The sequence below is a fragment of the Silurus aristotelis genome (genome assembly GCF_946808225.1).
Source record: "Silurus aristotelis genome assembly, chromosome: 6".
Taxonomy (NCBI): domain Eukaryota; kingdom Metazoa; phylum Chordata; class Actinopteri; order Siluriformes; family Siluridae; genus Silurus; species Silurus aristotelis.
Window position 1 is genome coordinate 25,949,737 of NC_139579.1, and position 14,101 is coordinate 25,963,837.

The 14,101-nt window shown below is 36.8% G+C and overlaps 1 protein-coding gene across 2 annotated transcripts in view; it reads right to left on the bottom strand.

The window, feature by feature from the left end:
- Positions 1–14,101, bottom strand: part of kif6 (kinesin family member 6) — a 95,967-nt gene that overhangs the window by 11,506 nt on the left and 70,360 nt on the right. For both annotated transcript variants that reach the window (XM_083544615.1, XM_083544614.1), the window contains exons 16-21: positions 11,425–11,475; positions 10,018–10,099; positions 9,762–9,897; positions 8,941–9,011; positions 7,128–7,205; positions 6,515–6,630 (exon numbers count right to left, since the gene is read on the bottom strand). In XM_083544615.1, the coding sequence (XP_083400741.1) occupies positions 6,515–6,630; positions 7,128–7,205; positions 8,941–9,011; positions 9,762–9,897; positions 10,018–10,099; positions 11,425–11,475 (534 nt within the window). The remainder of the gene's footprint in view (positions 1–6,514; positions 6,631–7,127; positions 7,206–8,940; positions 9,012–9,761; positions 9,898–10,017; positions 10,100–11,424; positions 11,476–14,101) is intronic.

Below are 14,101 nucleotides of genomic sequence, written 5' to 3' on the forward strand. Positions count from 1 at the left end.
TTGAGACCCCACGAGGTGAGATCTTGCATGGAGCCCCAGTCCGAGGGAGATTTACAGTCATGTTTACCTTCTTCCATTTTCTAATGATTGCTCCAACAGTGGAACTTTTTTTACCAAGCTGCTTGGCAATTTCCCCGTAGCCCTTGTGGAGGTGTACAATTTTGTCTCTAGTGTCTTTGGAAAGCTCTTTGGTCTTGGCCATGTTAGTAGTTGGATTCTTACTGATTGTATGGGGTGGACAGGTGTCTTTATGCAGCTAACGACCTCAAACAGGTGCATCTAATTTAGGATAATAAATGTAGTGGAGGTGGACATTTTAAGGGCAGACTAACAGGTCTTTGAGGGTCAGAATTCTAGCTGATAGACAGGTGTTCAAATACTTATTTGCAGCTGTATCATACAAATAAATAGTTTAAAAATCATATATTGTGATTTCTGGATTTTTTTTTTAGATTATGTCTCTCACAGTGGACATGCACCTACGATGACAATTTCAGACCCCTCCATGATTTCTAAGTGGAAGAACTTGCAAAATAGCAGTGTGTTCAAATACTTATTTTCCGCACTGTATATATATATACACACACACACACACACACACACACACACACACACACACACACACACACACACACACACACACACACACATATATATATATATATATACAGTACAGACCAAAAGTTTGGACACACTCAAAGAGTTTTCTTTATTTTCATGACTATGAAAATTGTAGAGTCACACTGAAGGCATCAAGGGCTATTTGACCAAGAAGGAGAGTGATGGGGTGCTGCGCCAGATGACCTGGCCTCCACAGTCACCGGACCTGAACCCAATCGAGATGGTTTAGGGGTGAGCTGGACCGCAGAGTGAAGGCAAAAGGGGCAACAAGTGCCAAGCATCTCTCGGGGAACTCCTTCAAGACTGTTGGAAGACCATTTCAGGTGACTACATCTTGAAGCTCATCAAGAGAATGCCAGGAGTGTGCAAAGCAGTAATCAAAGCAAAAGGTGGCTACTTTGAAGAACCTAGAATATGACATTTTTCAGTTGTTTCACACTTTTTGTTATGTATATAATTCCATATATAATTCCACATGTGTTAATTCATAGTTTTGATGCCTTCAGTGTGAATCTACAATTTTCATAGTCATGAAAATAAAGAAAACACTTTGAATGAGAAGGTGTGTCCAAACTTTTGGTCTGTACTGTATATAATATGGATAGATTAAGTAAAGAATAAACTTACATGCAGGGATTATTGACAGTGTAGCAAAGTAAAGCTACTATTACATCCATGGCATTTATTACTCTTATGACTATATGCAATATGCTGATAATAACAGTTGTATTTATCATACAATCAATCAAATTTTTAAGGTTTTCATTAGGATTATGTCTGTGGGACATCTGTCATGCATGGTCAGAACCTCCAGTTATCACTTTCATTACAGCAGCTATCTATACAACAATGTATACAGTATATACATTAAAATGTTTTTAAAGATTCAGGTGTCCTGTTGTAGAGAAACAGCAAAGCATTCCACCCTGAAGATTTTCCTATGTAAAATTAACATCGTGAACATTCGTACACAGCACTGAATAGTTTCTCCTGCCAAACCCGTATTACTTCCTGTAGGGTTAGCTAATGAGTCCATTTAAACATGCATTAAAAATTCCAAAATACAGGCCAAAGTAAAGTTTTAATTGTACGTAGAATAATTTAGTCTAAAAAGTGCATCAGTTTGACATCTTATACTTATCACATCGTTTCAATTAACATGAGAATAAGGAGAAAAATCGGCCTCTGTGTAGTGTTTCCTCCACTTTTGTGAATGAACAGGTGAGAGTTCAGGGTGCACATTTGCACATTAATCAATCTATAAATGACAACTCTTGTTGTTTGAAAAGTGACATTGAGATAATACAAACATTTAATTCTGGAACACACTAAGCAGATTTGTAAAGCTTTTAAAGCAGTATGCCACTTTTCCAAATCATTCCTCTCTTGTTTAATTTTCATTTTAGCATGTGACTGCCTTAAAGCTGTGACATCAGCTAATGAGAAAGCATCCGATTCTCAGGCAACAAATCAGGTTTGATTTTAATTTTTAAACATTATAATTTTTTAATGGTTCAGAACATATTAATATGAATGTTCTACCAATGAAAGACCTCTGTGTGTGGAAGTAGTCATGTTGTGTTGTGTTGCAGATGATTAATGATGTGGGAAGTATGGAGTGTAATGAAAATGTCAGATCAGGTTATTAATCACTTTAATCGTCTGCCTGCATTGTCCTAAATATAACCTTTCAATTTACATTTTGTTGTTGTTTAAAACTGTAACAAATAGCGAAAGTCTTTAAGTACATGTTTTTTTTTCACTTGTAGTAATGTCTTATTCTCCTACAGAGCACGTGTGAAAAAGAGCAGCCCACCTGTCAGGGAAGGAAACAGGAAACATAAAAGGTAAACAGGTTTTAAAGTGTGATTAGTTCTATAGTGCAGATCACTTGATAGAAGAAAAGTCTGCAAGCAAATCCCAAACACATTAAGCAACCACATGGGGGCGCCCATGAGCAGCATAACAATTTCTAAACAGAAAAGACAAAATTGAGAAAGTGACTGCTTTTAGGCTACAAAAGAATTAGAAACAGAGGTCACACATCATTGAAGTGCTAATGAACAGATGGAATTACCAACCTAACAAATCATTTCTTGTTAAAGCCACTGGACTGATAAAAGCGGGGCAAAGATCAAAAGATATATATTGAATATTGATATACAGAAGTTTGAATAATGCATGTACTCTAAAGGGCTCAATATGATTTTAAAGAATTGTGAAAAATGTGAGGCGTTGCACAAACCTTGGAAAAAACACGCATGAGACTTCAAGATATGTTTTGGGTTTGTGTAAAGACGTAACGAAAAAGCTTTTATGATACGCTTCAAGATGGAGTTGCAAAGGCCATTTAGAAACAATGAGTGCATCATAAAACAAGATTTTTTTTTTTTTGACAAAAAGGTCATCAGGAAAGAAAAACAGATGTTTTTTTTTTTTTTTTTTTTTGACAAATCATTAGCTGCATTTGAAAGTTTTTGGTTCTCTTGCGCAAAAGATATGCGATACGGAACGACAGAGGCTATAAACCCTCCAGCTCTTCATTGGTTACTGAACAAACACATTGCTGAATTTAATGAGGAAATAAATGCTTTGCAATACCAAGCCTTGCACAAAGAGCTGGACTGCTTTTGGGAAAATATTATATCTTGAGGGCACAGAAAGCATTTGCAGTTGTAAATAGAGGAAACTGGCATATTTATGGACCTTTTTAATAATTGACACTTTGCTTTAGGTGACAAAAGATGCTCAAGCATCCAGATCATTTCTTTTTTTTTGCTGCTGTTTGTCAATGATGTGAAAATCTTTCACTGCTATTTGGAAAAGGCTGCATTATGTGCAATAAAGGAACTCAGGGAGAGGCCATTTGTTAAGAGTAATACTGACCTTTGCAAAGTGACCCTGGCACAAATCTGGATGTTTAATCGCAGATATGGAAAAGTCTCACAGATGACAACCAAAAACCTCCACAGGAGAGACCAAGTGTAGGCTCCTGAAAATCCCTACTCTCTACGGAATTTGAAAAAGTGTTTTATGAGGGGTACTTTAAAAACCTGGTTAGACAGAAAATAGGAGCACTAATACAGATCATTTTAACTCCACACATGATTAATACAATTACAAGAGACCAATGATGGTCTTGAAAAACAAACAATTGGTGTGGTGTAACCAAGTGCTACAGAGGTGAAAATGCCCTGTGAATCTGTGCCAATGAGTGTGGTACAATGAATCCTGAAATTCACAAAATTTTGTAGACACATCTCTACACTTTCAAAACCACACCATGAAGATCTACAAGGTAAAAAAAACTGGCCAGGTTCATTAGCCATGATGTATGCCAGTGTAGAGAATACTGGCTAACATTAATGTTTGCCTATAATATGCAAATGTATTTAGATATTTTCTTTGGTTATGTTTTTTTTATTATTATTATTCAATATTTCATCATTTTTATTTGCCAGTCGCCCAAAAACTTTTTTTTCTCTTCCATTTACTAGTACAAAAAAATCATGTTGCAATACTGTATATAACACCCAAAAAAGGTTTATTAGTAAGCTGAGGTTAAAACTTCATCATCCCTGTTCATGATTTATGTATGAATGTTTAAAATCATACTATGTGCAATTTTGAGGAATAAAAAATCATCAATCTTTAACCCATTCCAATATGCAGTAAATTAAACTGATTTGGTTTTGATTCCTGTCAAAGTGCATTTCTCGAAGATCAGGCCGCAAGATGTGAAGTAATATTACATCTTCCATCTAAAAAGTTGGAGGACAAAAGTCAATAGCTATGAAAAAATTCACACATGCAGTGACAATTGAGGAAAAGTCTACATCAAAGAAACTGGGAAATAAATGTACAACTCGAGTGCTTGAAGGTATGTCTATAGAAGATGCTACATTGCTATGAGCAACAGCAAGTGTTAATAAACAGTTTTTTTGTAGTTGAATTTTTTTTTTATTACTAAACACAAAAACAAGGATGTAAGGGCAAGGCAAGGCAAGGCTAATTGACAGCTCTAATCAAATTCTATATAAAAGACACATAATACATTTACAGCCTTTGGTGGATGCCCTTATGGACATATAAAATACTAACCAAAAGTTTGAAAATGTAAGTCTAACGTGAAAATGTGCCATCCACTATAGCAGCAAGTCCAATTTAGTCCAGCATAATCTTTTCACAAGCAGCAAAAACAATTACCGTATTTTCCGGACTATAAGCCACTACTTTTTTCCCCACGCTTTGAACCCTGTGGCTTAAACAATGAAACGGCTAATTTATGGATTTTTCCTGGGTTTTTCCCGGTTTCACAAACTTCATTCAGAAAACTGAGCCCCATAACATTAGACCAATGAAATTGCCGAACGGGTTCAGGTGAACCAATGAAACTCTTTATATTAAATCAGATGCGCTCCCACTGAATCAGGCCGCACCACATCATAAATATGGATGCGGTTCCTCTGACGTTTGACCTGCCGCTCACTCGGACTGTCTACAGGAAATGCGAATCATTTGTCACGCTGAAAACAACCGGGCATTAACACCGGGTGTCACTTTCATGAAAACCTGTGTAAAGTTCATTAGTTTCAGTGTAGGCACCTGCGGCTTATAGACAGGTGCGGCGTATTTATGTTCAAAATAAAAATCTTTGTCAAATTCTGTGGGTGCGCTTAATAGTCCGGAAATGACGGTAACTGTAGAGTTATAGAGTTTTACACAACAGCTTAACCTGTTCAATCACATCACTCATCAGCTCAAATACATTTAAACCCCCAGACATTAATCTCCAGACAAGAGTCATATTACCTCAAATGGCAAACCCAAACTCTTTATATCTAATGTACTCAACAGTGTAGAGATCTGCATGGGACGGATTTTCATTCCTGCTCCCGCCCGCAAAAGCCCACAGGTAAAATGTATAAGTAGTTTTATTTTCAATGCACTGACTGCTTCTTCCCGCTACTCAGATTTTTTTGTTTTGTTTTACTTGCTTCCCCTTTTGAATATGAATGTGCAAACTAGATTTATTTTTTTAAGCTTGACTTTTTGTGTAAATGATGAACATGGACATGAACAAGGAACTTTTCAGAACATAGAATATCAACTGAAACGATTTAAAAAACAGGCCAAGGTTTTGTTGTGTTGTATGTTCCTTTCCTTAATAATAAAGTAATATCTGTAGCACTTAGCGATTTGCTTCTGTCTTGCGCTTCCGACCTTTTGCCTGTATATCGTTTTATTTGATTTTATTTGCCATTGTTGCTTTTCTGCAGTAGATACATAACAGTTTATTGGTTTTTAGTATTTTTATTTTATTTTAGATTTTAAAGGCCATTTTTGATTTTATTCTCCTGCAACCTGCACACATGAGTATTTTACCGCATTCACCCATCAAATCTTGTCCGGCGCCGCACTCGTTTGCTTCGGGTCCCGCGGGAGTGCATGTCTCTACACCAAAAATTTGCATATGTATTTTTCCTACATCCGTAAGCCTAAAATGTGTGCATTCCCCTTATGTGGCAAACTTGGCCACCTCTACCCTACCCTTTTTCCAAGCACCAAACCCTACAAGCTCTAGTTTACTATGTCAGCAGCCTGTCCTAACAACTATGTTCTGCTGTATACCCAAGCAGCTCTAGTATTCCACCCAAGGCATCCCATTAAACTGCACCTCAATCCTCTATTATTATGTTCTGTGTACATCATCTATTTATCATTTTAGACAGTGTCTGCTTTATCCTGTTTAGGGCTATGATGGAGCTGGAGTTAGTAAAAAAGAAAAGAGAGAATCCAAAAACATTCTTTTTGTGTGCATTGGACCAGATTAAATAATACAATCTACCGTAAATATAAATCATGGATTTTTGCTTAATGTGTGAAAAGATACCTGTTCTGGTGAGCAGATTTTGTCTGGCTTTGATAAAGGCCATTATGTCTGCATCAGTCTGTTGGTCTCCGGTCAGTGGGATAGATGTTGAGGCAGGGCCAGAAGTGGACAACGCTCTGAAAAACAAACAAAATATAAAAATGAACTGTAAATATTGTAGATGATCTAAAAAATATGAAAACAGTAAGAGGTGCATGTATGGAAGAAATACTCTCTATGGCCTTTGGGTGAACTGGTAAAGAATTGCTCTAAAAATGTCTCAAAATAATCCTTCCTAAAAAGATAAATGTTGCATAGCGAAGTGTATCTGTTTAGAACTTTCGTAGTGTTAATGGTTGCCACAGACAGCATTTAGAGGTGGTTACTGGTGATTTTGTTTGAACAGGTATTACTTTTTCCTCAAGAATTAAAGCCATTTGTATCACTTGGACATTCGTTCTTACCAAAGCAACATTCCACATTCTTCACTGCGAACTTGGCAGCAAAATAATCTCTAGCTGCTCAGACTAACAATAGTAAAAAAAGAAATGGTGTCCTTTTGGTCAGGGAATAGTAGTTCGAAAGGGTATGGAATGTCTATACCTGGTTTGTGTGCATTCTCATGGTTGCTTACCGCAGCTCTCTTGTAGGTGGAGTAGGCTGGTGTATTTGTGCTCTGTCCTGGTTATCGATGTGGGGATCAAGCAGTGAACTGGAATTTTGAAACAAAAAACTGTACAATAAGAATTTTTTTCCAACCAGATTTATACTGGAGCACTGCCTGTTTTAAATGCAAACATCAAACGCATCAACTTCAACAGTTTAATACACATCACAGGAGAACACAATTTCAGTTTCGATATGAGTTTACTAAAACAAAGTGTTGAGTAGTCAAGTCTATAAATATTTGGACAGCGATAAAGTCTAGTAGCTGTTTACTTTTAGACCACATTTGAGTCTAAATACTGAAAGCATACATTCACCTTTAATCTGAAAGTATTTCAATTCAAACATTGTACAAATTGCAGCATTGGTGGCATTTGGCAGACTTGAAATTACATTTGAAAACTGTTGCTGTTAACTCTCTGTATGAAATCTAAAGAGCTGCCACTGCAATGAACAAGCCAACTTTAGGATGAAAAATCAAAACTAGCCTGTCAGCGAAATGGCAAAAACATTATGTTTGGCCAGATCAGCTATTTGGCACATTCTTTAGTGAGACATCAAATAAAAAAACTTACCACGTAAAACAAGTGTTTTAGATGACAGATCAACTCAAGATCAAGAGAAAGGTGTATCTGTGTTAAAGTCAACAATTATAAGAAGATCCCACAGAGTAAATACACAGAAGAACCAGAAGAAGCAAACAATTTGTTCAACTTTAAAAACAGGAAGGCTGAATTAGAGTTTGCCAAAAACATCAACAAAAAAAAAAAAAAAAAAAAAAAAAAAAGGCAGTTTAGTTGAAACAACATCCTGTGTGGAGATGAGACAAAGACCAATTTGTGCCAGAATGACCTGAAGAAATGAATATGAGGAAAGTAAGAAACTGCTCATAATCTTAAGCATAGCACTTCATCTTCTGTTGTGGGCATGTATGACTGCTGGTGGAACTGGTATTTATGGATGATGTGACTGCTGACAAAAGCAGTTGGGTATATTCTGCACTGGACGATGTTTCACAGTGCAGATGGACATTGCCCTAAAACATACTTTAAATGAAAGCCTCTTTAAAAAGGCAAAAGAAGTGGAATGAGCTTCACATGCTAACGGCACAGCGTAGGCCAAAATGCCCCAAGAACAAATAGGACCTGATGACAGTTCCAGTAAAGGCCTGGCAGAGCATCACCAGGAAAGAAACAGAGTATCTGATGATGTCTATGGGTTTCAGACAGTCACTGAGTGCAAAGTATTTGCAACAAAGTATTCGGAAATGACAACATAATAAATTAATAATTCAGGAAAATATGAGCGCAAAATACAATTAATACTTTAATGGCCACATATGTATAGACCTGAAATTTAGGACAAGTATTTAAAATATGTAGGAAAAAACAATATCATGTTTTAATCTTTAAATATATATAAAAGTTATCATATATTTTAAACAAAGAAAGAAAACAAATACTGAAATTTTCAATCGATTACATGGACGCACATGTTTAATTAGTACTTTATGGTTTTAATAGAGCATAAGGTTTAAATTTAAACTACCTTGGGGAACTAATGGAAGCTTAAATACAGGCTGTCATCAAAGCAAAAACAAATTTCACACCAGTTAATGCTCATAATGTAGTTTGTAAATTATATGAAATATTATACTATGAAATAGAAATCAAATTTTCAGCCTCATACTTCTGAAAAACTCCCCAAGCAAATGAAAGAAAAAAAAAATGCCCTCCCATGCTTAACATATTGAGCCATATATTATTGTACCCATGTCTCACCTGGATGATGGTAGGCGGGGAGAGCTGTCCTTGCTTCGCCCTGATCGTGTACTCTCTGAACATTGGTTCTGCTGCAAAATCACACACAGATACTAAAAATGCATTTGCCTAATTGTTCAATTGAAAACATCTAAGCACCTTTAGCTGATGATGATATGTGGGAATCATAAAGAATATTAAAATCAGCTTGGCATCATATTTGCTTCATTATCAGTGTGCTGTTACTTCAAAGTAGCCTTTGGAAACATTGAAAATAGAACAATGATGTGTTTTATTATTAAAGCTGTAGTTTCCTGTTTTTATATATATATATATATATATATATATATATATATATATATATATATATATATATATATATATATATATATATAAAAAAGCATTCTCTAAGAAGATTATACCCTACACCAATGCTGATGATTCCACTAAATAATAAAAGCTTGTTTGTTCACTACAGCCAGACCTAAATACAACTTACTCGACCTCAATGTTAATGAGAAAAACTCAAACCAGAACATCTGAAGTTAGTGTGAAATACAAGTCATTTCCTCTGGAAAGATTCAAGGACCAAGCAATGCTACACAGCTGCTCATGCATCCGGATGGACGATTCATATTTCCTATTGACAAGATCAAAACAGCGTTACCAGCTCAGTCTGCTGCTCAGATGTTGTTGCTGCATAACATTAAAAATGTTGACTGCACTGGATCTGAGAAATGCCTGTGCAGAATCAGCCATCTGGAGACTGTAGCGCTGATGGGTTTGGGTGACAGATGCAATGATAATTTATTAAATGCAAATTATTATTTTTAATAGAGAACCTGTAGCCTTGCTGCTTCCTGAATCCACCAGTCCTGGAAGTCCTTCTGCAGTTTGACCTTTGCCCTCTGGAGCAGGTGCTGCACATGTTCAATCTCTGTCTTTAAGCCTTTTAAACGTTCAAAGGTGCTTTTATATCTATAAAGAAGTATGACAATCGTACATACACGGGATTCAAATTTCCAGAAATTTACGTATATTAAATAAGCAGGAAAGTTTGGTTGGATCACTTGAGAAATCTAAAGAACAATTACATACTTTTTCTTCTCGTCTTCAATCTGGTTACAGAGTCTCTCTTGTACAGGGTCAGATTCTGTATTTGGCTGATTCCCCACTAAACCTGAAACAGAACAAAACCTTTTTTCCACTGACACTAATAGTTTAGGTCCCAACACTGATAACTTGGAAATTGTAGCAGACAAAGGGGAAAAACAGAATCAGCATTTATTGCTGGACGGGACGGCTAAGCTTTTTTTTTGTTTGTTTGTTTTTGCAGATGTGCACCAAGCAACGGTAAGAAAACACTGAGGGAAAAGTCTGGTATAACTGCTCCTTAATAATAAGCAGTGCCTTCGTTTTTTACTGGCCAAAGGACCACAGTCCTGCCCACTTGGTTGCTATTGGCTCAGAAGACAGAAGCTTGTAAATCCACAGGTCAAAGGTTACCCATATAACATTTGTGCAAAGAAAAACTAACCACTATCAGAATTAAATACATATCTTTCACATAACTATTTATTTAGTAAACTGGCTTTTCCTCCAGTAATATTCATTTATTCTAACTGTTGCTTTATCTAAAAATACCCTTTTCAGGCTCTTTATTTTTATATCAATCTTTGTAAACGCTACGGAAAAGCCATGCCATAAAAAGATGTCCGGTCACCATAAAAGCATTTTCAGAATCACATCATCTCCTCAGGTTTTGCTTTTGGGTGAAGAATCAATTAAACATCTTCACAGACATCCTATGTCCTATTTGGCAAGAATATTCTTGTTTTGTGCATCCAACTCTCCTTTCATAGATCTGTTCTACAGTTCCTGTTCTAACACAGCAGGATATTTTCATCAATGTGTGTTCCTCTATGTGCTCCGAGCCAACACACAGAACCAGCACACTCCTCGCCACTAAGAAACTCCACATCTAACGCTGAACAGCTGAGGCCACACACACTACCCTAGAATTCAGCCCATTTTAGGTACAACAGGACCAAAACATTGTAGTCTTTCATAAAACGCTGCACAAATGGCGTTGTGGACGGGGCACACAGCTCAGCATCACACGCCCTTTTCACCAGGGTTTTCAAAAGCTTGTGAATAGAGAATGGCTATTTCGAGGGCTTCTGGGTGTGTTTCAAGTGCATGCTGCCATGTAATAAAAAGCAGGCTCCTCTGAAGTGCCTCTTTGATGCAGTTAAAAGACAGTCCACTGGCAGTGTAGGTTAGGTTTGTAAACTTGTAGAAGGCCTTTAACGTGTTTATCAGAAGAAGGAAGACATCAGAGTCAAGGCCAGACCACCCACTCTTAAAAAAAAAGAAACCAAAAAAAAAAAAAAACACAGAGGAAACCCCTGCTAGCTTTTAATTCCCAATTCAATCCCTTTCATGACTGAAGTGTTCAAATATTGTACAGTTATTGCCGAGCAGAGGTGTAGTTTAATCACCTACCCTGTGCTGCCATCTGCATCCTTCTAGCCTCCAACTGTTTCTTCAGATCATCTGACAGGTGAAGAAAGAACAGACTCAACATTAACAATGTTATTTAACTCGAGCGTTGTAGCTTTTATGTTAGGTGGAGAGCTTGGTGATATTTGGCTATTAAACAGTGACAGAACACTAGTATAGCTGCAAGACACTAGAAGACTGTGTGTGTTTCACATAAACACAGACGCAACACTAGGCCCCAGACAGGTCTGTTATGCCTACCACACAGCAAAGACCTAACAATTTATAGCAGCCATAGAAAAACATACATATCTGGTATGTGACTGTGTGAGAGCATTTACGATGGAAAATGCAGACTTAGTGTAGGGTGCTTGTAGTGTTGATATGCCAGATTAAACACTGACATTGCTAATAAAACATGCGGTTGAGAGTTTGGACAACCGCTAAGCTTCTACAGAATGTGCTTTCTGTTTCCTATAGGACCTGTAAGGTATTTCAATTGGACAAGTAATGTGAGGATCATTATACTATTATTTATAATGTAGAATACCCCTTTATTAATCATACATTATACAGACTGTATTTCTACATAACACCAGAAAATACAAAATTATTGCTGTAGCTACTGAAATTGCTAAGGGCCTTTGCATAAAAAATATTCACAGTTCATAAGAATAACAAAATAATTTATAAACATTATTTTTTTGTGGTTGGACACGCCCCTTTTCAGAGTACAACAATGAGTCACTTTGGTTTCAACTCAATTGACTCCAGACATTGGAAAAGAAGTAAAGACTACAAGCCAGACCCTAGACAAGACTCTATTGGTAACTAGAACTCTGAACTGGAATAATTAACACATTTTTAAACAAGGTGTGCAGTGTGTGTTGGTGTGCAGAGCCATGATTACTGATTTTTGGTTTCTTGCACTTTTCTTGTTTTTTGTGCTACCTCCTGGTCAAACAGATTGAAAGTTGGAAGTCAGGAGCTGGGGGCCTTGCCAGTGAGTAAATATAAGTGAAGAAAAAAATCCATTGTCAATACTCTATAAATTTCAAAGTGGCTATTTTTGGTATATTGTCCAGTACATGATGTGAAGTCCCCATTGAAGGTCAAATTGTACATCCAGCTCCTTAGTTTCTGCCTCCAAAACTAGAGGAAAGGAGTTAGATTGTTATTACTATCAATAATACATCTAATTGATATAACAAAATAGCTTTAACCCAATACCAGCTAGAACTTATGAGTGTTGTTAGAGTTTCACTATGTTTGTTATGTAAATTTTATTTTAATATATCAGCAGAAAACATGATCTAGCCAATGATATAGTAGAAATGATTTCCTCCATAACATCCAGCACATGTGCAATAGCCTTATGTCTGGAAAGAGAAATGCACGAGATATCGCAATGCCTGGGCTTCAAACAGTAGCAAACAGATTTGCTGGCAGTTTAAACTGCCTAAGGGAAAGAGAATGCCATTAATGGAAAGATGGTGGAAAATAAAAAAAAGAATGACGGACAGGTCCCAGTTGACTTGTTGGGCAAATGTCTGACACAGCAAGTCGCCTTTCTGTCTGCAGACCTCTTCTACTCATCCCAGAGGATGAACAGGAATAAAATATGACAGGACATGTGGGATTCTGATATCAGGTAGTACTTCTGCTGACCCATTTCTGTCCATGGTAAAGTAATATCCATGGCAAAGCCTGCTGGATGAGGTTCGACAGTAACACATGCCGTGTTGAGAACATCTGAATAGAAAGATGCCAAATGAAAACCTGCCATTTCTCTCTTAAAAATGATGCTATTGGACATTCTTAGGAGTTAAAATGTGAGCCAACTTGACATTCAAATTTTGTTACTGAGCCGTATATCACTCGTTCATCTGGTCCTGTTTAGATGGTGTTGATGAGGAACCCACATGGCCATGAGTCCGCTAAGTAGACCGTGCTGACAAGCTGAGTAGTTAGAAATAGGATAATGCTCGATGAAAACTGTTTACATTTCACATTATAATACACTCATGCCTATTGAATTTTAAGATTTTTTTAGTACTCATAACTCAACTTATGACCCTGATACACTTAGCCAACCCTTGTTAACACAAAACAATGGAGAATATGTACTCTCAAGGGGCTAATGAGCAATTCCGGTTGCTTTATCTGCAGTCTGGTCATAACTAACTCATTCAGCTATGGGATTAAGAAACACTTAACAGTAGCACTAAGTGGTCTGAACGTTGCCTGAACCTAGCCGTACATATCCAAACTGACAGAATGAAAGTTGCAGATCTGGAAAGGAACCAAAATGGGACATCTAAAAGTGTGGCCTACTGTACAGGACAGGGATCATTAACTCCCATCCAGAAAGGTGGAGTCCAGAATAGTATGGTTTTCTTTGACGTAATAATTAATTAATTTACACTACTTGGCATGATAAGCTATGTTAGAGCGCTAAACCCTCCAAAGTGTAATAATTTTAGGAAAATCAGGCAAAATTATGACTGGAGGACATCTACATTTACATGAAAAAAAGTGCTTTGAGTCTCTACATGACTCTGTAATAACACTGATACGACAATCAGCTACAGTATGTAATGATTTATCTAGCTTGTATTGTTGTTGGCAAACTTAAGCAGAAACAACTTCATACCTAGTAAAATAGCTACCTGAGCAGCTG